Here is a 20,446-nt window from a genome sequence, read left to right as displayed (position 1 = left end):
CTGTTTGGATCTTACGCTTACTACAACAACTTGGGTTTCCCCAAGACACTCCAACTCTTCTCATGACTGACAGTCTCAATGCCAAGTCAATCGTACTTAACCCAAACAATGCAGCCAGAACCAGACATATTGACACAAGGTACAAGTGGATCATAGATCGCGTCCAACGAGGAGATTTCGATATTCAATACGCCAGAACAGGAGAGATGATTGCAGACGGTCTCACGAAGCCGTTAACGAAAGAGAATCATCTGAAATTCGTCCGTCAACTCCGTCTGACGCCGTGTCCTTGGTGATTCTGATTGAGGCGGTGTCAGGTGGCAGAAACGCATATAAAATTGGAAGTCAAGTTGATGAAAAACGGATATTCTGTACGTGTACGTAGCTCTTTTTAGATGACTAGCTCTATTGGCCTGGGGGGGTGTGTCAGAGGTGGTACCTGCGCAGCCACCACTACTTATTTCCAGACCAACAACACTAGCCTAGCTTTCTTTCCTCACCACAATACATCACTTCTATTGTGTGTCCCTCAACAAAGTATTTGTCTGTCGTGCTGTGTAACATATCTACTGCATGCTGGTCGATATTCCTGGTACTGCGCCTACATAGATGCCTCACAACTAGCCTATGAGATCTGAGAAGCTTCGGCTCAATAGCGGGGTCCGAGGCACAGCCACGAGATAAAGTGATGTTGACCAACTGGACGCACTTTTCTTCGCGGCACATAGCCCATATCAGGGTAGCCTTCATACAGTGAATGGGGGAGGGGGAGGAGGGGAGGGAGTGAAACCAGCTGAGTCATCAAATGCCAACACACCCTCGGAATGTATTGCCAATTAGTGCAGATGAATGAGCCGCCCACGTTTTATCTTGCCTTACATGATTAAGTGGTTTGATAGCTTGATTGTTTTATTGGTATTTAACCCATCCCACTTCCGGCTGTATTTGCAGCCGCCGCTCGTAAATAATTTTCTAGTTACGTCATCTTTGTCTAGCAGCATATCATTCTCAACCGGCTAGTAAACACATCGCCAATGGCGATGGAAGGCACAGCCAACAAACCCAAGGGCCCTGAACCCCCAAGTCTGCCAACTTCGAACCAAGATGGGCAGGACAGCGGTGCAAACAATCCTGGCGTTTCTGGTTCCTCTGTGGGCGAGAGCGCCCACGCCGAGGAACAGAGTAATGCCACCTTCAGTCATGAGGTTCAAGCCTTAAAGATGAAAATCTTTGCACTTGAGCAACATCTCAACCGCAAATCTATCACTAAAAAGTCCGACGAAAAATCCACTTTCCAAGATGCATCACAAGCTCAAGCTAGGGCCGATGTAGAGCAGTACAAGAGGATGGAAAACTTTCTTTTGAAACTTTTGAAACACCGCAAAGAGTGGGCGCAGAATCTTGAGGAATTAAGTTTTGCAATGTTTCCCCAGCCAAAGTCAGATGGCATCAACACATGGGCGCCGCGGGGACCCTGGAATTTATTTTGGAATTTTGCAGATGATGGCTACGAGAGACCAAATCCATTTCACGCTCAACACGAGCATGTGGACGACCCTTAGACTGAAAAGGATGAGTTTGATCACGAAATCGATTTCTGCGCCCGTAGGGACAGGATTCGCAAGAACTTCGAGTGGGATCTGGATCGTTTGTTTCTGGCAGAGGAAGTTGACAAGCGCAAACGGAAGAAAGCGAACGACAAACGCGACACTAAAGTCATGGATAAGATGGACTCGGCCAAGCCTGAACCCAACCGCATGGACTGGTTGTCGTTCCAGCGTCTGTATGATGCGCCAGAGAAGGAATGCTGTGTTATTGATATTCTTATCGGAGAGCCCTCCGACGACAGCTTCGGGAGCTCACGGGGTTGGTATGGCTACGCTGATTCGGATATGTCTCAAGCACACAATGAACTTGCCTCTCTCGCACCTGGACAAGGACCACTTCCCGAGAGAATCCGAGTTCACTCTCTTGTCCTACGAAAGATTCTGGCCGATATTCTCAGGTCGGTTGCTGGGGATCGCATTAACGCCTTAGCAAATCCTGATGTTCCCGCCATCTTGTTCATTAGGCCTTTCAAGGCACTCTTCTATGCGGAAAAGGCGTTAAGGGCTTGGTATGCTGCACTGGAAAAAAAGTTCGAGTCATCTGCTGCCAAAAGCCCCAAGCAGGGCGGGATAGAGTCGAATTAGCGTGATGATGCTACTATAAAAACCGTGGTGGAAGACGTTAATGTTGCCAAAGAGATGACCGAGGTCATATCAAGTACTGTTGAAGAAAAGAAAGACAAGGAAATGGATCAAGGCCAAGGCGGTGCCGAAAGAAACAGGAAAGAGGAAAAGGATAAGGACAGCGATGAAAAAGACACAACCAAGTCCAGAACGGCCATGGTTCATCTAAAATGCCTTCTACTTTGGAGACCTTTGGTACCTGTTTCGGCCAGGGTTAGAGGTGATTGGCCGTGATGGAAAACAGGCCTATCGTGTTGTCAAACTAGGAAGCGCTCCGCATCGCGTCGTTCCTGCCTGGCAGAGACGGATTTCAGACAAAAGGCAGCGTCCGATTGTCCCCTTCAGCATCACTTGTGTCTACATTGACTTTGACGGGAAAAGCCTCGGCCCAGTGTGGAAGACCTTTGAATTCCAACGTTTTGAAGGCGAGAGAGACATCATTTCATTTCCAGTATACCCGCTTCATTTTCACGCTCCAAGAAGGCTAGGCTCTACCGAGGAAGTAAAGAAGGAGCTTGAGTCCCTTTCTGTGGCGGAAACACACCGAAATACACTTGTTTCTCGGGGGATAAAGTTCCTCGAGGCTGCCGGGGTGAAACATGCATATTACGCCGGGCCCACGCAGGGAATTCGCGATGAAGTTGAAAGCGAAGTTGTTGTCGATTTTGAAACTGCATTCTCGGTGGAAGACAAGGAGCAGCAAAAGTGGAAACCAGCCTTGGACGTGATGCTGGGCAACCCCCCTCCGGTGGAGTTGGGACCAAATGAAGAGCAAGAAGGAATCCAGCCCTGTCGTGCAGCCTGTTGTGCGAACGAAGTCGTCCATGATGACACATATATCGACCAGACTCAGAAAGACGAATACGTGGAGGGACTGTTGCCGAAAACTCACGATGTGAATGAGCAGCCTTCGGTTGCTGTCATTCCACGACTTCTGACGGAATTGAAAACTGCCAATGCGACTTATGGTTATACAGTCTCCGATGATGAGCGAGTGATTATGCCATATCGTGTGTTTGGGTTCGTTCTTCGTAGCCGGAAATGGGGTATGTGATCCTTCGTCTATCAAATCTTCACCTAGTTGCTAACCTATACCGCTCCAGCCCAGTTAGATTTGTCTCATCTAAATGAGGTAACCGCATCATCGGAATCAGTCAATAGCAACCAAGACAAGCACCTGAACAACAAGGAGAATAAACGTGAAACTGCCTTCCACAACCTTGTTCTCGAAGACGGACACAAGCCAATGATTGTGTCATTAATCGCCCAGCATTTCAGAGACAAGAGGTCCAAATCTGGAGATAAGGAGCAGGTTGATATTGTCAAGGGCAAAGGTAATCCCCTTTTTAGTTCGTGATTTTGTAAGAAACGAAATCATGCTGATGTACGTTCTAGGCAAGGGCCTGATCTTCCTCCTTCACGGCGCCCCTGGAGTGGGAAAAACATCCACGGCTGGTCCGTATAGCCAATCATCCGATAGCTTCACTCAAAACCTGTACTAACTGCTCCTTTTCCCCAAACAGAAGGAGTTGCCGAGTTATTCAAAAAACCCTTGATCCAAGTCACATGTGGCAAGTACTATCAGATAAGTCCAATTTAGCTTGAGTTGGCCACTAATATATCAATAGGAGACCTCGGAACTACAGCAAGAGAAGTTGAAAAGGCCCTGGAGATGAACTTTGCGTATGCAAATAAATGGGATTGCATTCTTCTTCTGGACGAGGCTGATGTTTTCCTGGCGGGACGGACTAAAGAGGAATTCGTCCGAAATGGGCTCGTAGCGGGTATGTTACTGTACTATCCAAGAGAAGTAACGTTAACAGAACAACAGTATTCCTACGTGTCTCAAAGTAATACGCTGGTATTCTATTTCTCACGACAACCCGTGTTGGCGATTTCGACGAAGCCTTCACGTCACGTATTCATGTCAGCCTGTACTACCCCGAGCTGGACCTGGGCAAAACCAACCAGGTTTTCAAAATCAATCTGGAAATGATCAGACAGCGTTTCAAAGAAAAAGGCAGAACCATTGTCATCGATGAAATTGAAAACTTTGCCTCCAGCCACTTCGTCAACTATCCATTCGCACGTTGGAACGGGCGTCAAATCCGTAACGCATGCCAAACAGCTTTGGCGCTGTCGGAGTTCGAAGCCCAGGGAAGCAATCATAAGGTCATTGAAGCCCCCAATTCCCTTGTACATCTCAAAATATCACACTTCGAAACGGTCCAGAAGGCCTATCTCGAATTTACAAAATACATGGACGACCTCTACGGCACAAACACAGCACGCCGCGCCAAGGAGGGAAAGACGCGAGCCTACAGGGTTGACACAGACCAGAGCAACAAAATCTACGAAAAGAAAAGCATGGGCGGTTCCCTGATTGAAAAGAGAGCAGCGGACTTCCTTGTTGCAAGTCAGGAGCAACGTCACGCTCAAAACTTCCCAGCCTACACGGCCCAGCAACAGCAACTACCGCAAAAAGTATTTCAGCAGCAAACGAACCCGCAGTTTCGACCAGAGTTTCAGCAGCAAGCTTTCCAAACTGCAGCCCAGATGATGCCTAACTTTGGCGCGCAGCAGTACTACCAGGTTCCCGCCCAGGATGCCGGGCTGCAAGTGAACTATCCTCAAGTACAAAACTACCCACAGGGACCAAACTCGATGTCAGCACCTCAACAGCAGCATCACCAGCAGATTCAAATGCAGCAAATCCCTATGAAACACGCCTGGAATAGCCCCGGGGCCAATTTTCGGACCGATAACCAGGGTCAAGAGGAAGTACAGACCGGTCTCCTTTCCCAACAAAGACTTCCCACGACGCCACCTCCACATGACGCCACCTCCACCACAAAATCAACAGCAGAAATAGGCACAGAAAGAACAGACTAATAATTCTCAATATTGGCCTGGACTCAGCCAAGGTGTCCAATCCATGTACGCGTCGGGTAGCCCACAAGGGGCGGGACAGATGCCGACCGGTGGAAATCCTGCGGGTGGAAATGGATAGTCTGTTGTCTCTCGACTTCTGCCTAGCAACTATTATTCCTTGAATTTCATTTCACGTCACGAGCATGAGACGCTTTGCTCTTTTTCCGTTATGAAGACGGTTAGGCAATACTCAGAGCTTCGAAGTGATTAGTTGTTTGTCTCTATAATATTCTGATTTCATCTTCTGTTAACTGTGCGCTCTGTGACATAGGCTACAGACTTTGAGTAGGTATAGTTTACTGTGGTGGCTCTATGTAGTTTGAACTCGATACAGTACCTTAGTTTATTTGGAAATCTACTTGTGGCACACTATCACTGTATATCTAGCTGCACCACATTTGAAATTTTGCGGAAGAAACTGCCAAGTTGATATAAACCTTACAAAATGTCGAACGCGGATCTGGCGTGTGTGCAAACTCCTCGGTCCCTAAGCCTAAGTGCCGCTATCGACCAGTCTTCGGACGGCAGGAACATGCACCCAAGCGTACACCCAGTGTTGGTAAGGAACTACTTACAAGCTGAATTAACAATTTCTTGTTCAATAGGGCTTTCGCCATCTAAGACCCCAACCAAGAGATTGAAGACTGATGCAGGAGCGGTGGCTAGTCCCATTCTACACGTTCCTGACCACGCCTCCCCGACACCCACAAAACCTGACCCATACAAGGCTGCACTTCAGGCAGTTCGGGACAAACGATCCATGCTCAATACAGATGGCCGTAGACTTCTATGTGATCTGATCGACGTGGATACGAATCCGATTGCACCCCACGTCGTGGCCTTCATGCGAACTACGAGCTACATAAAAGCTCGTTGGCAGGTATCACCACATCATCTGGGAATACATATGACATACGCGTAAGATACGTATCAAGACGTTTTTGGGACAGACGTACAATACAGCTTCATTTAAGTCCGTCATAAGGCCCGGAATGGCTGCGATTACTAGCTTTGTGGTATTGGAATTGCCATTGCAATATGATCATCAAAGCTGTGCTGTACAAGATCTAGATCAAAATTCAAAGAATTCTACGTGGGATTCTTTCAGACCAAACTACCAGGTAGGGCCTCTTTTGGTGACTAGTAGACGCATCTGCGATGATGCCGGTCAAGCAGTTCATCGACCTTGTCCTGAATAAGTAACCACCTGCATTTTTCGTCTAACCTCCCTCCTTGAGCATAAAGCTTCTGTACGCCTTCGGCCGCTTTGCTCCTTGCCTCGACCATAGAGCAAAACGCCTCATAACTCGAATACGCTGCAGCCGCGGCCTCTTCTTCCCTGTCATCATCAACTCTTATTGTATTTAGCGCTCCGTCGCCATCAGCATGTTCATGTTCGTGTTGAAACCTTAGTTGAAGGAGGTCCTTGGAATAGTTGTGGGGTATGGTGTTGGAGTATGCCTGGACCAGAAGTGCGGTATATATGACCCTAAGTGTAGACTCGTCAGTGGCGAGGGCTCGATGGCCCTCACTGGTGGGAGATGAATGAGCAACCTCAATTAGATTGAGCACGTGTTCGATAGTACGAGCATAGTCAATGACGATACTCTGTAAAGGTTGATCCGGAGGGCCATCTCGCTTTGGTAATATGTACAAGTATTTCCGAGCCTCTTCAGCTGCGTATCGAGCAAGTTCGGCAGAAAATCTGTTGACACGGATAATGAGATTCTCAAGTTTCATGGGTAAAACGCCAGCTCGAAGGATCTTGACCACATGATCAGGGTCAAGGTTGAGGTCAGGTAGAGGACCAGTATCATGATAGTCCTGAATTTGAGGTGAGCGGCCAGAGAAGGAGGGTGCCATGTGAGCTAGGAGCTGGAAGTAGGGGTTAGTTCTTGTTATCTTTGCGCATAGATAGCCGACGAACCTTTAGCACCGTGAACTGGGAGCGGATACTCTGTATCAAGACATCCTTGTCGACGCTATGCTGCTGACGGCAGAAATGGTTGAGATGAAGAAGAGGGACAGGTACTCGTCTTTTCCCTTTTCGCTTCCAAGCAAACTGCAGGTTGGAGGTATCAACATGGCAGGCAATCTGGGAGTCGCATAGAATGGCAACGTCATGAAGGAGAGCATCGCGGAGCTGGCGGACATGTTCAACCCGTAACGAGGCCTGGCCGGCATCAGGGTCGAGGCCTTCTACTACGGTCCAGAGGCCGCATGTAGGGAAGGGGATTTGAATCTCCAGGCGCGTGTCATCCCGGCCGGCCAGCTTGGGTACGAGGCTGGTCAGGTTCGGAATGTGTCCTAGTCGGATGAGGATATTGACGGCGTGTTCGAGCGATTCCTTGTTCTCAAATCGATATTGGCCAGCGTCTGCGTTTCTACGCGTATTGCCTTGATTTTCGGGCACCTCTTCTTGAACTGCTGTCATCGTTCGCGTATTTATCGATGTGTTCTTTCCAGCGGATTGCTTCTTGGAGACTTGGCCGTTCAGAACATGCTTGATGAGCGGCGTCCCGGATCAGCGCTTCTTTTTGTTGTTGACTGTGGCGCCAACCATGTTGGTATTGAAGCTAGCCTCTCCAACTAATTGGAAATGCCGCGAATGTAATCGGTTGTTATCCATAATGCGAAAGCTCATTAGGGTGGAGAAATGAGTTTTGGCAGGAAGACGTGACTGCGGAAAAAAGTAACTGTAAGTGATGATTGATCGCGTCTGCAACTTTAATGACGACATCAACGTCTGAAGCCCACGGTAACGGGTGTACCAATCCAGCGACTTAATGCGTTGTCATCATCTTATTTAGAATCTGATCACTTGCCTACAATTATATATGCAAGTAGACACTTTAGATCGGCATTAGCTGCATTTACGCTGTGTCAAACAACCTCATGTCATCACAGGCACTCATTTGGGCATATCCGTTTTCAGTTGAAATGTTGCTGCCTGCTCCTCATATCAAATTTAACTCCGTTCTTCCCCGTCGAAACCCAAGTGCCATCCTCCTCCCTACAGTCGTGTCTTCCTGAATCCATGAATAGCACGAAAGTTGGTCAGCTTTTGCAGATACCGTCGGGTGAGATATCGTTCTGGTATCCTCCAGATCTCAAACCATCGAAATTTGATAAGAAATACGACTTCCTTCGCGTTGGCCATCGCGGCCTAAGACGATGGACCTCATTCTCCGATGACGTAGACCATGTCTGGCAAAAATATGCTGACCTGACCCTTGACCGACGACCCTTCCATCCCAATATTGTCGACTGGAAGCGCTATGCTTCCACGGAGAGGCTTGTGCAAGACCTCTACGACGCTACCCTGCTTGCCCGTGTTAACACCGCCCTCGACGCCGTCTGCCGCCCAATCTCGCACTTGCCCATTATTGGGACGCCGAAGTATTCAGCTAGTTGGGGCACCGAAAAGAGCAGGGCGGAAGGAGAGCAGGAGAAAAACACTGTTGCCCCAGACTGGGTCGTCATCTAATGCGCCGTCGGTCATCCTTTCCCGCCCCTCGCCAGTTTACAATACTGCTACATCGCCATAGGAGACACGAAGCTAAACCGCCCGGGTGCCGCAAGTGGCGAAGAGAATCTGCCCGGTACGCATGCATGTCCCGAGGCGTATGTGGCCCAGGTTGTCCAATACTGCATTGATCATGATACACCCCTTGGTTTTGTCCTCACCAACGATGAACTCGTTCTCTTGCAGTTGATTAGGAGTGATGACGCACGGGAACAACCACCCAGGACACGCTCAAGTGGGACAGCACTTCTACTACCATCCGATATCATCTCTAGCGAGGCCGACTATTCGTCACCGCTGGTGCGGCGAAGTAATGATTGGCCTGACTTCGATGAAGGTGACGAAGGCATTCCGCTCGCGCAGGTCGTGGTGGATGAGTATGCATTGCCTCGAGAAGACCAACCGTCATCCTCTCGGCGACGGAGATATGCGACCCCAGAGCAGCCTTCAAGCTCCCAGCAATCAGCGCCCGGGCTAGATGACACTCCATGTCCGGATCCTCGGCCTCGTACTTCCACGTCGCCAACCCCGGCATCGTTGTCAACGTCCTCTATCGTCCCCGAATCACAAGGGACGGCGTCGAGTTTCGAGCCGGACGTCCGTTCGATGGACCCGACCCACGTCCTCATTCATTCTATTCGAACTGATGGTGAAGAAGGTCAAAATGCGGCTCTACATCTGTTCACATTAATTATGCTAGCTAAGGCGGCCAGAGATTGCGGTCTGGGAGGGATTGGTACTAGGAAGCTGTCGTTCGCTGCGCTAGGTCGGTGATATGTAACGAAACCTCTAATAGTCTAGCTGCGTAAACCACTAAAGAGTCTGTAAGGGTTTGTGCTAGTAAGTAAGTCCTGCTGCGGAGTCCTTTAGCAATAATATCGGGGTCTAACGTATGGAGTATAGTGCTTTGGGGTAACTGAAGTATTCAAGTAGGGTAACTGGTGTGACGGTTGTCACGTGATTGACCCACACTGGTCTGAACAGATTGATAAGTGGTTGCAGATACCAAAGTCAGGGACTTTGGTATTGGTTCTTTTGGTGAAGACATCTGGTACGGTGGCGTAGTGGCAAGGATTGCAACCCCTGGCGCGGCGTGACAACTGGGAATAGAGTCGTCAAGGCAGTTTGCCTCGCCAATGGGTTAGATTGATGCTTAGATTGATGACTGAAGTAGAGACTGTCTATCTATGAAATGCCTGGGAGTCCTGTCCCTTATATACCCATCTCTCCTTCACTGATCCCCACTTGGTTGATTGATTGATTGATTGATTGATTGAAATTTAACGTCTCATCACGTGAGACGTGCCGGGCGCAGTGCCGGCATGGTCTATGCTAGTCGAATCTATGTTACAGGGGACTGTCTTCATCTAACATTCCTGTTTAGTGCGATGAGCAGATCTCAGGAAAGAAATTGGTCTCCTCCGCCCATTGACAAAACAAACGAGCTCCCTTGGCCGTGCCTAGGAGGGAATCTATACTATTCTTGGCCTGATCCCCACTTGGATATGTTGGTTGTCCAACATATCCAACATATCCACCCCTGTAGGTCACGTGACCTGTTGGTCCTTTCCTTCCTCCGATGCGGGGTCCCGTGATCCTAGCGTCTGTATCCACCTGGCCTGCCGACGGGCCTGTAATGTTGGTTCAGGGCCAACGGTTCGTAACACTATAGATAAGATAGATAATATATTATTATTATTATTATTAAATACGCCGTAGGCTCGAAGCCCCCGGTACCTCTACTAGTACTCCCGTATGTCAAACCGTGCCCTAATGGCTGGACTAAATACATACGCTGCGTCGTCGGTTCGCCCTATTGGCGACTGCGTTGCGTTCACTACCATACTACGTTGGTTCTCAACCTACCAACAAAGTCCCCCCTGAGAAGATCGATGCTATCTGGGCCTTGAAGCTGTCCGACCCGTCCCTAGCAGCCATCTTACAATAGTCCCACTAACTACTGGTTCTCCTGTTGCCGTTGCGAGGTCTCTGCGAGAGTATAGTGGCCGTGGTGCGATGGCGGCCCGTAATCGTTCCCTCGGTCCTTCCAACAGCCCGCAAAAGAGGATTACGTGCTCTGCCGTCTCAGGGGCATCGCCACAGCGGCATAGCGGCGAGTACACGCCAAAAGCCCCTGTCTTGAATAAGAAGGCTGCTAGTCCTATTTTTTCCGTCCTGATCTGGCACAGCGTAGACGCCTCCAGTCGGTTCAGGCCGAAATACTTGCCCCCTTTCGGTATCTGCATCGAAGGGCCCTCCGGTTCCTCAGCGATAGCGCGTCGCTGGCGATCGTGATGCTCTGCTCCGGTGAGCCATCTCTTCCTCCAGTGGTCGAGGAGGGCAGCCGGGACCTCCTTTTCCTCACTCATCCACTCGGAGCCCCGGGCCTCCTTCTCCATAGTGTACCCTGCCGGTCGGAGTAGCTGCGACGCCTGCTTCCTCTTCGCCGGCCTATCCTGCCGGAGTATATGTGACGCTTTAGCGCTCGCGCTGCGAAGCAGATTTCTCTTCCCGCTAAGCCGTAGCCGTTCTTCAAACTTAGCAGCCCGGGCACTAAGATAGAGGTCTAGTGGCGGGATTGCTGCTTCTGCTTCCAGGTGGCGAACCGGCGTCGCTACGGATAACCACCGTATATAACAGCCTCGCCCGTATAAGATCGCAGCCCCACGACATATTGACTAGCTTTGTCAGGGCTAGCTTTTGAGTTGCCATTTTTGTTTTAACACGCTCAACATGGGCGTGCCACGTCAGTTTGCGGTCGAACCAGACTCCTAGGAACCTGGCTGAGACTACCGGCGACACTGTGGCGTCCCCAAGGCGAATACTTTGCGGCAAGGGCTCTCGGGCCCTAGTAAAGTGCATTAGCTCACTCTTGTCAGGAGCGAACTCCATCCCGTGCCTCACTGCCCACCGCTGACACGTAGCCCATGCGCTCTCCAACCGGCGGCAGGTCGTGTCTGGATCGGTGCCGACGCTTAGCAGGTTCGTGTCGTCCGCGAACCCGACTACTAAAAGTAGTGGATGCTGCTCCGCTAGCTCCTCGTACAGCGTTGAAATGTATAATATAAACAGTATCGGGGATAGCGGTGACCCCTGGGGGACGCCAGCTCGTAGGGGGATTGGCTCTGACTCCTTGCCATCGAACCGGAGGCGTACCGTTCTATCCTCCACGAAGCTGCGTACCCACTCCTGAACCCACTCCGGGTAGCCTTTCCGGGCTAATATGGAAATCAGCCGTCTGTAATTGACCGTATCGAATGCCCCCTTGATGTCTAGCTGTAGCAGCGAGGCGATGCCCCCGCGTCTCCACGCCGTATAGACCACGTCCTCAACTATACGTATTGCCAGTTCGGTGGACCTCCCAGCGCGGTTACCCATTTGGCCGTTTGGTAGTAGGCCGGCCGCCTCAGCTACTTTGGTGATACGCTGGCTCATCGCCGTCTCTATTACCTTCCCTACCGTGCTAAGCAGGGCAATGGGGCGCCAGCCGCCAGGGGTCTGCTTCTGAGCTGTCGTTTTATTAGGCTTAGGGATAATAACCACCCTCGCTGAGCGGAAGCGCTCCGGGTAGTACCCCAGCCTAAAGCTAGCTGTTGCCAGATCCGCTAGGATCTCCCATAGGGGTTCACCGCAGGCCTTTAGCAGGCCAGTGGGGATCAGGTCGTCGCCGGGAGCCTTCCGAGCAGCCGTTCCTTTGATGATAGACTCGATATCCATTGTGGTCACCTCCCTAGGGACGTTCAGCTCTGGTCTCGTCTGTAATAGGCCGCGATCGAGGTCCGATAGATCTATATACGGGTCTGGGAAGAACCTCTCAGCTAGTAATTTTGCCTTCTCATCATGTGTACGTGCTGTAAGCGTGTCGCCGGCGTCCCTCCGGAGATCTGGCAAGCCGTGGGCCTCAGGGGGGCCCAGCTCCGTAGCCTAGCCCACCTCTGCAGTGCCCACAGGCTTTTGTGATCCTTCGCCGTCCCCTCGAGCTTCTCGTGCCAGCTACGCGTCTGCGCTTCGCTGATTTCGAGCCGTTGTTTTTGGCCGGCTCTTGTATATTCGTCCCAGTTGGTCTGCGACCTTGCCTGGAGGTAGTCCCGCCGTCGTCTCTTCGTCTCAGCGCAAGCCTTGCTAACCTGCGGGCACCACCACGGGACCCCAGCGCCTCGGCCAACGGTGCGTCTCGGGACCGCCACGTCGGCGATCTCTTGGAGGTTCCGGATAACCCAGTCAACAGCCTGGTCCAACTCCGTTATCGTCTCAACCGGCAAATAATTCATAAATCTCTGGCTTGATTCGGCTACGATGAGCCACTTATCCGCCATCGCCCAGTTCCACCCTTCGACACTGCGGCGGCCCTCCTTGACTGCTTCCCCGTTGGATATTACCCTAATCACTTGCGCTCTGTGGTCTGAGCCCTCTAGGCCCGGGTCCCCATCGTAATCAATCCTAGCCCCTTTCGTCACCCAGGCTAGGTCGATAGTTGAGTCTCGTTGTTTGTGCCTTTGCCGTGTGATTTCCCCGAACGGCGTAACGAGCTCTAATCGCCAGCGTCGCGCAAACTCCACTACGTTGTCGCTGCCCCGTGACGACCGTCCGTGGACGTCCCACAGCGGGTGATGTGTATTGAAGTCCCCTACGAGGACCTGTGTCCCCTCCGGCGCCCCATTAGGGAGGTCTTGGAGCGGGCTGACCCAGCGGCTCCCGGTTTGGTTTGGTGAATAGATAGACCAGATTGTAAGGGCGTCCGGGCCTGCCCCGAACGTAATACTGCTCCAGTCCATCCCGGTACGGGGTCGCAACGTAGCCACGTCGTATCGTTTATGGACGTATAGCGCAGCTCTGCCGCTGCTGTACACTACTTCGTACCTGGACGACTTCGGGCAATAAATCGCCTTCGTCCGCCGGTTGATCCATGGCTCTTGAACCGCTATTATATCATAGTCACCCCCCTTATCCAGCGCTAGCGTTGCGTTCGCCTTTGAATCTGCGATATTCCAGTAGAGAATAGAGACTACCATTAAGCTGTCGATGGTATATCTTCGTTCGTACGTCCCTTAGTGAGGAAGCTACGCATTGCTGACGCAGACCGTTCGGTTCGCTCCTGCTCCACTCGCGATCCGCCCAGGGGGCGGCCCCGGGGTCGTACAACTGTAAACCCGTCGCTGGTCAATGAGCTAGGTGGTGTGAGCCTGCCCTCACTAGATAACCCGTCCGAGTAGCTGCGGACCTCAAATTGTCGGGGGCGGTGAGCGTACGCCTCGCGTACGCGTAGCCGCTGCTGTTCTGCCGTAGGGCAGTCCCTGTCCCACGCCGTGTGCTTCCCTTTGCAGTTCACACAACGTTTTTTGCCGCTAGGTGCCTTCTCGGGGCAGTCTTTTTCACCCCCTGGGTGTGCCGTTGCAGCGCAGACGCCGCAACGCGCCGTCTTCTTGCAGTGTTTCGCGATATGGCCGTATTCGTAGCACTGGTAGCACTGCCGAACCCGAAGATTGCCGTCGTACGGCTCGCAATCGAATATCTGGGCCTCCCAAATAAGCCCTTCGGAGCATAGTTCCATCGCCGCCTCCACGCTATCCACGTGTAGTATCAGGGCCGCATACGGTGCTTGCGGCGCCCGGGGGAGGTTTCTTTTAGCCTTAGAGAGGTGCTTTGTATTGTCCCGCTTCAGGTCTTTAAGTAGCTGGCTCTCGTCGTGGACCTCTCGCAGCCGTTTCGCAGGCAGCCCCTTCGCGATCACTGCAACTTCTCTGCGGTTGAGAAGTGCCTTATCGCCGAAGGCACTACGCACCCACCTGCTGTCCGTGGTCGCCGCTGAGGCCGACTGCTTAAACGTCACTACGGTATCGCCACTGCGCAGCCTGCGGGCCGCCACTGCATCGGTGCTGCCGCGTGCACTGTTCACCGCTTTTACGACCTCAGCCGCCGATCTGTTCTTCATATTAGGGTCCTCTGTCCCCCGGATCACTACCTCTCTCTCCCTTCGCTGGGGCACTACAACCCGCTGCTGCCACACTGGGGCTTCACCGGGTCCCCGTCCCTGGGCCGATCCTGAGGCGATTGAGGCCCAGGATCGAGTTGTAGGCAAGGCCACGTTCTTCACCGTATCCTGCATGGTCTTCTCAACCATCGTCTGGATCGCCGCAGGAATTTCGGCAAGGGCCAGAGTCACTGCCAGTACGTCGGCATGTGTGGCGGGTCTGTCGCCCCCCTCCTCCAGCGTCCTGCCGGCTAGTTTCAACCCCAGCCAACGCTCCATCAAACCCCCCATGACCTCAATCTTCTCACGTGGGACCAAGTCGGCAATCTCTTGTTCTACCTTTTGTAGTTCTCTTCCGATCCCTTCCCTCTCTGCGTTCTTTCTGCTGGTGCGCTCCACGTTCGGTGCGTGGGCACTTTCGTTGGCGTGGGGGTGGTGAAAACTCTGTTCGAGTCCCGTCCGTCCCCCGTCGATCACCATCGGCGCCGCCATCGCTTGCGTCCTCGCTTCGCGTGCGATGCGAGGTCACTGTCCGACGTAAACGGTCGTTAGGAATCGAATGCCGCAATCGGTTTGATGATTTGACGCTGTTCGAAGAAGTTATCGATGAAAGTCAGAAATCTCTTCCCATGATTCCGAATATTAGGAACTGTCTAGATAATATAAGATAAGAGCTATAAAAAAGCTCTGCCAGGCCAGAATAGCTGACCTGGCCAACCTTTCCTACTACAATAATTCACACCCCATATGCACCTGCATCAGTTGTCTAAGCAATCCACACCCTTACTTATTGTTATTAGACCACTCCAATGTAAGTAAGGATCAACCAATTCATGAAGTCATGGGTGAAAGGTTGAGTAGGCATACGTCCACAGGTTACAAGACAGATGCAGAACTTCTATATCAATACCAGTCTAATCTATGAGTATGAGATCTCCTCGAGTCTCCCTAGGAACTATCTAACGCCTATCTCAATCTCGTAACCTAAAAAACCCTTAATAACCATGCAACACTCTTCAGAGTCATATACTGAGGATATCAAGGCCAGTATGAATTCATCAAGCAACTCAGCTTCAGATACTCCAACGTAGAGCCGAGAATACAAGCGTGATTGCCTGGATGTACAAGTCTGCCAAAGTAGAGTCCCGCTTGAGGGCATGGAGAAATGTTCCCAGCGTGATGTAATTGGAGACTAATCGGCTTCGCTGACTCTGAACTTCATAAAATCCTCGCAATATTTCTGAAAAGTCAAGGCAAAACCTAAAAAATGGATAGACTGCCGTTTGGACTGTTGAGAAAAGATAGATGACCTCTGGAGTTGCTGTTGTAATATAACTTATGTTCTTGTGTAATTACTATCCAGAGGGAACGTCAACCTAGGAACATTTTGAGCGCTAAAATCCTTGTTAGATGATATTTGTGGGTTCAGTGTTCGGTTTTGAACAAGGATCCATATGTTGATGCTGTGTTGGGAAATTCAGCAACACTGAACTCCTCGTCCAGCCAGGTTAAGACAGATACTTCCCATAGAGAAACCCCACAAAGATTTGCCTTGCCAGCCGATTGGGGCAATCTTCCCCTGCCGCGCATTTTTCTGCATCGCAGCCTCGACTCCAGTAGTAAACCAGACTTCGTTATAAACCCAGTGACCTCGGAGTATAACATTCAATAGAAAGGCGCATGTACAACTTAAACACGGAGTCTCGGTCAATATTGGAGTGGATTCTACAGATCATATAGTGGCTTATCATGGATAAACAGTCGAAATTTAGGTGCATTCACCGGCAACTATATTTAAACAGAAATGACGCCGGCGCCCTCAAAACCTATCGTTCCAGTATCACAGACACTGCGAATAGTAATCGTGCTGGTATTTGCATTCCGCGCTCCCTGCGCATGCAATACACCCGTTCCAAGTCTTCCCAGCACACTGCCCATATTTCGCAGCCGCACACGCCTGGCCACCTTGTCCTGAAAAAGTTCAGGTTGTCAGCTTATCTCCTCTGCACAAGGAAAACGCCCAATCCATCTAAATCTCAAGATCGAAAAGACTCTACCTACCTCCGTTTGAAACCAAAACAGGCGTCCCAATCGTCCTCCCCAAATCAACACTACACACACTCTTGCAACTCCCCGCCGCGTTCGTGTTGGGTCCACCCCCTACATCAGAGTCCGTTTTATTATACAACATCTCAATCCACTGCACCTGCATATATGCCTCGGCGCCCACCGTCATATTCCCACTCCAACTCCCGCCGTCACTCCACACGTTGAATAAAACCGTGCTGGGGTCCCGTGGCGTCTGGAACGTGCTGCTCGCCACGAGCACTCCGTCCACGTACCAACTGCTCGATCCAGGCGTCCAGTCCATGCGGTGATACTGCCAGTCATCCCAGGAGCTACGGCCCACGGTAGCGTTTTCAGACGCTTTGGGGTTGGTTTCTCCGTCCTCGCTATAAGCCGGTTGGTTCGTGTACGATATTTTGTTCCGGGGATCCATGGTTCGCACCTCGAGATCTGACTCCTGCAGGCTTGCAAGTGTGCCATCTGGAGAGGGGCGGTAGGTAAACATGGAGGTAATGGCCCCGGGAGCACCTCGTGTGCGAGCTTTCATACGCATAGACAGGAAGTGGTAGTTTTTCGAGAGGGACTCGAATTCGGCTGCCGACTGGAAGTTTTCGTGCCGCACGGTCCGCATGGTCATGTACGTTGAAGACCTGTCGCGGGCGTAGTCGGCATTTTTCTCTATATAGATATTGTTGGGCGAGTTGACCTTGAGCAACGTGGCGTCAACTCCAGGGGTGCCCAGCTTGTCGCTGTTATCCCAGTTTTGGATGACCCACGCGCTGGTCCAGTTAACAGACGAGAAATAGCTGCTCGTTACGTCCGCGTTGGCGTTGCCCTCTTGGGAATTTATGGGGTCGGGCACGCTGACATATTGGGATAACTCCCGGAAGTCGAAGAACTTGTGATGGCTGAAGTAGCTCCTGGAAGTCAGGTTGGTGAGGAAACAGTTGCAGTTCGAGTCCGTGGTTGGAACGAAATTAGCAGCTGGAGCGGCCAGGACCAGAGATGGAACTGTCAAAAGGAAGAGCCTCAATCTATGTGGTGATACCATCTTGGGAAATGTTGGCTAGCAACGTAGAAGAACGGAAAGAGGTAAATTTTGCAGCTGTTTTGCGATTTCAAGGTCAGTAATAGAGTTTATTCTTAATATTCCAGGTGCGACTTTCCCGTTGAGTTGGCTATCGGCGCCCTGGCATACGACCTGTGACCGTGGTGAATTAACCGAGATTCGCTTACACACTCCGTTGGGTCTACCTACTCAGGAACAGAAATTTTAATCCTGACACTTCTAAGGGAGAATAGCAAAATTACCAACCAACAACACTGGTTAGAAATAACGGGTGAAATGACGAGAACCCGGCCCCATTTTGACATTCCCGGGGATCCTAACTATTTTCTATTCCTTCCCCGGTAGAGACGAAGGACACGTTACTCCATCTGAAAGATTCCAGACCTTCACAGCCGGATGGCACGCTTCCAGATTCGCAACGGCTATACCTCCCGTTGCATTACCAGATCGGGCCAAGTTGCAATCAAAAACATAATAGCTAAGCTTTCCCTAGCATGGGTCTGGGAGCGGGGAGCCGAGCCGAGATATGGATCTTGGCGAATTATTGAACAGTAACATACGCGACCGGCTAAATCGAGAGACAGCACTCTACGTATGTGTGTCACGATGCAATATTGGATTCAACAACGGCAGTTGCCCGCGTTTGGGTTTAGGCCGGCGAGCAAATATCATGTTCCTGCTTGCTCATGGCGTCATTTGTGAGGTGACATCGTGGTCCGGGTTAGAGGATATTTTGGGAACAGGTGCCTGTTAGGTAACATGGTAGTGATTGCGATACGTCGCATCAGTAAATGAGGACATGGGAGTAGAAGACCTTGGCACCTCCTGCTTGAAGATTAAGTAAGGTGGCGTGTATTGCTACAGAATAAATCTCACCCACGAAACAATTGTGCTCAGAGATTCTGTGACTCCCTGCGCACCATCGGTTTTCTGTTCGTGTAACCTAAAGCAACCAACATTCAGAGGTCGTGCTTATTACAGGGGATAGTCTGATATACTGTTGTCTCCCTTAGAGGCCTGCCTTGTCTGCTCTTGTACGGCACAATTGAAGTATTTGTTGGACCTTCAAGGCCATTACACCAAAAAGGCGCCAGCTTGTGTGGCGAAGGTATCGTTCAGTTCTACCTATATAGAGCCCTTCTGGCCACTGTCCAAGTTTTAGAGGACTCTTCAGAGATTATCGCATTAAATGAAAAGACCATTTGTCCTACAGTTCATTATTACTCATGAGTTGCACAATAATCTACATATTCATAAGTACTCTTCACTGATCCACCTATCTATCCTACTATGCCATCAATATACCTCGGGTTTTCAGTTGGGTGATAAACCGAGTGGCAACCTACTGGTTGGGATAAATGACATTGATCCAATGGTTGCTAGCTTCCTGGGCTGAAGGGGCTGAACGAAGAACAGCCTGAGCTCGACGTTTCAGCTTTAGTAGCTCTAGAAAAGTGTGACATCCAAATAACGTAGTCCACGGTCCAATTGCACACTTCGGCAGATTTTCGTACGCTACCACTTTGACCTGCGGTTTTTCACCACATAACTATGGTTGGTTCTTGGAATGAAAGTGATATGATTCTAGCATTACATGCGCTTCAATCTGATCCAAAATTAAGTGTACGTCGCGCTGGTCAGATCTATAACGTACCTTTTAAAACCCTTGCGTAACGACGCGACGGTAAAACCGCTCGAGCGATTATGCGATCGCCAACGCAAAAGTTGACTCCTTCCGAAGAAGAGGCAATCGTACGACATATAACTGACCTAGATTCGCGAGCATTTCCTCCCTGATTGAGTGGTGTTGAAGATATGGCCAACCGATTACTTCGAAGTCGTGACGCGGGACGCGTCGGCGTCAACTGGGCCTCGAGCTTCGTAAGACGACAACCAGACCTCCGGACGCGTTTAAATCGAAGTATCGACTATCAGAGAGTCCTCTGCGAAGACCCCGACGCGTATCGCGCGTGGTTTGACCTGGTATGGAATACAATTGCGAAATACGCGATCCAGGAGGAGGATATCTACAACTTCGACGAGACCGGTTTTGTGATGGGCCAAATCTCGTCCGAAATGGTCGTGACGACTTCTGATCGGCGCGGAAGGCCTAGAGCAGCCCAGCAAGGAAATCGGGAATGGGTTACAGTTATTCAAGGCGTTAGGTCGTCCGGTTATGCCCTCCCTCCGTACATCATTTTCGCCGGCAAAACCCACCTCTCGTCATGGTACGAAAACAGCACATTACCGCCTGATTGGGTTATCACAGTTACTAAAAATGGCTGGACTACGAACGAGAGAGGCGAAGATTGGATAAAACACTTCGATCATCACACCAAGTCTCGTACGAAAGGTACTCATCGCCTATTGATCCTCGACGGTCACGAAAGCCATCACTCGACCGATTTCGAGGTATATTGCAAAGCTAACAATATCGTCACGCTTTGTATGCCTCCTCATTCGTCGCATAAACTCCAGCCTCTTGATGTTGGTTGTTTTCGCGGGTTAAAAAGAGCGTACGGAAAAGAAATCGAAGATCTCATGCGAGCACATATAAGTCATATCTCGAAAGAATACTTTTTACCGGCGTTTTTAAACGCGTACAACGCAACTTTCACGGTTTCAAATATCCAAGGAGGTTTCCGAGGGGT

General features: G+C 50.7%; 4 protein-coding genes across 4 annotated transcripts; 2 read left to right on the top strand and 2 right to left on the bottom strand.

The window, feature by feature from the left end:
* Window positions 1-906: 906 nt before the first annotated feature.
* On the top strand, window positions 907-5,453 carry BCR38DRAFT_466837 (uncharacterized protein). The gene is made up of 10 exons (XM_040862730.1): window positions 907-1,328; window positions 1,563-2,137; window positions 2,267-2,390; window positions 2,452-3,277; window positions 3,335-3,565; window positions 3,627-3,686; window positions 3,755-3,802; window positions 3,860-4,015; window positions 4,138-4,715; window positions 4,884-5,453. The coding sequence occupies exons 1-10, from the start codon at window positions 1,035-1,037 to the stop codon at window positions 5,121-5,123; spliced, it is 3,132 nt and encodes a 1,043-aa protein (XP_040713895.1). The 5' UTR covers window positions 907-1,034; the 3' UTR covers window positions 5,124-5,453.
* Window positions 5,454-6,302: 849 nt separating this feature from the next.
* Window positions 6,303-7,596, bottom strand: BCR38DRAFT_525127 (uncharacterized protein; the record flags this gene model as incomplete). Its single annotated transcript, XM_040865309.1, has 2 exons — window positions 6,303-7,037; window positions 7,090-7,596. 2 exons carry the CDS (start codon window positions 7,594-7,596, stop codon window positions 6,303-6,305), a joined length of 1,242 nt encoding a protein of 413 aa, XP_040713894.1.
* A 458-nt stretch (window positions 7,597-8,054) lies between these two features.
* Window positions 8,055-9,785, top strand: BCR38DRAFT_475503 (uncharacterized protein; the record flags this gene model as incomplete). The annotated part of the gene is made up of 4 exons (XM_040863011.1): window positions 8,055-8,572; window positions 8,711-9,454; window positions 9,518-9,532; window positions 9,691-9,785. Exons 1-4 carry the CDS (start codon window positions 8,200-8,202, stop codon window positions 9,783-9,785), a joined length of 1,227 nt encoding a protein of 408 aa, XP_040713893.1. The 5' UTR covers window positions 8,055-8,199.
* A 6,714-nt stretch (window positions 9,786-16,499) lies between these two features.
* BCR38DRAFT_346155 (concanavalin A-like lectin/glucanase domain-containing protein) lies at window positions 16,500-17,777 on the bottom strand (the record flags this gene model as incomplete). The annotated part of the gene is made up of 2 exons (XM_040856239.1): window positions 16,500-16,630; window positions 16,721-17,777. 2 exons carry the CDS (start codon window positions 17,775-17,777, stop codon window positions 16,500-16,502), a joined length of 1,188 nt encoding a protein of 395 aa, XP_040713892.1.
* Between the last annotated feature and the right edge of the window lie 2,669 nt (window positions 17,778-20,446).

Source organism: Pseudomassariella vexata (assembly GCF_002105095.1).
Source record: "Pseudomassariella vexata strain CBS 129021 chromosome Unknown BCR38scaffold_9, whole genome shotgun sequence".
In the NCBI taxonomy this organism is placed as follows: Eukaryota; Fungi; Ascomycota; class Sordariomycetes; order Amphisphaeriales; family Pseudomassariaceae; genus Pseudomassariella; species Pseudomassariella vexata.
This window is presented reverse-complemented; position numbering and strand designations above follow the sequence as displayed.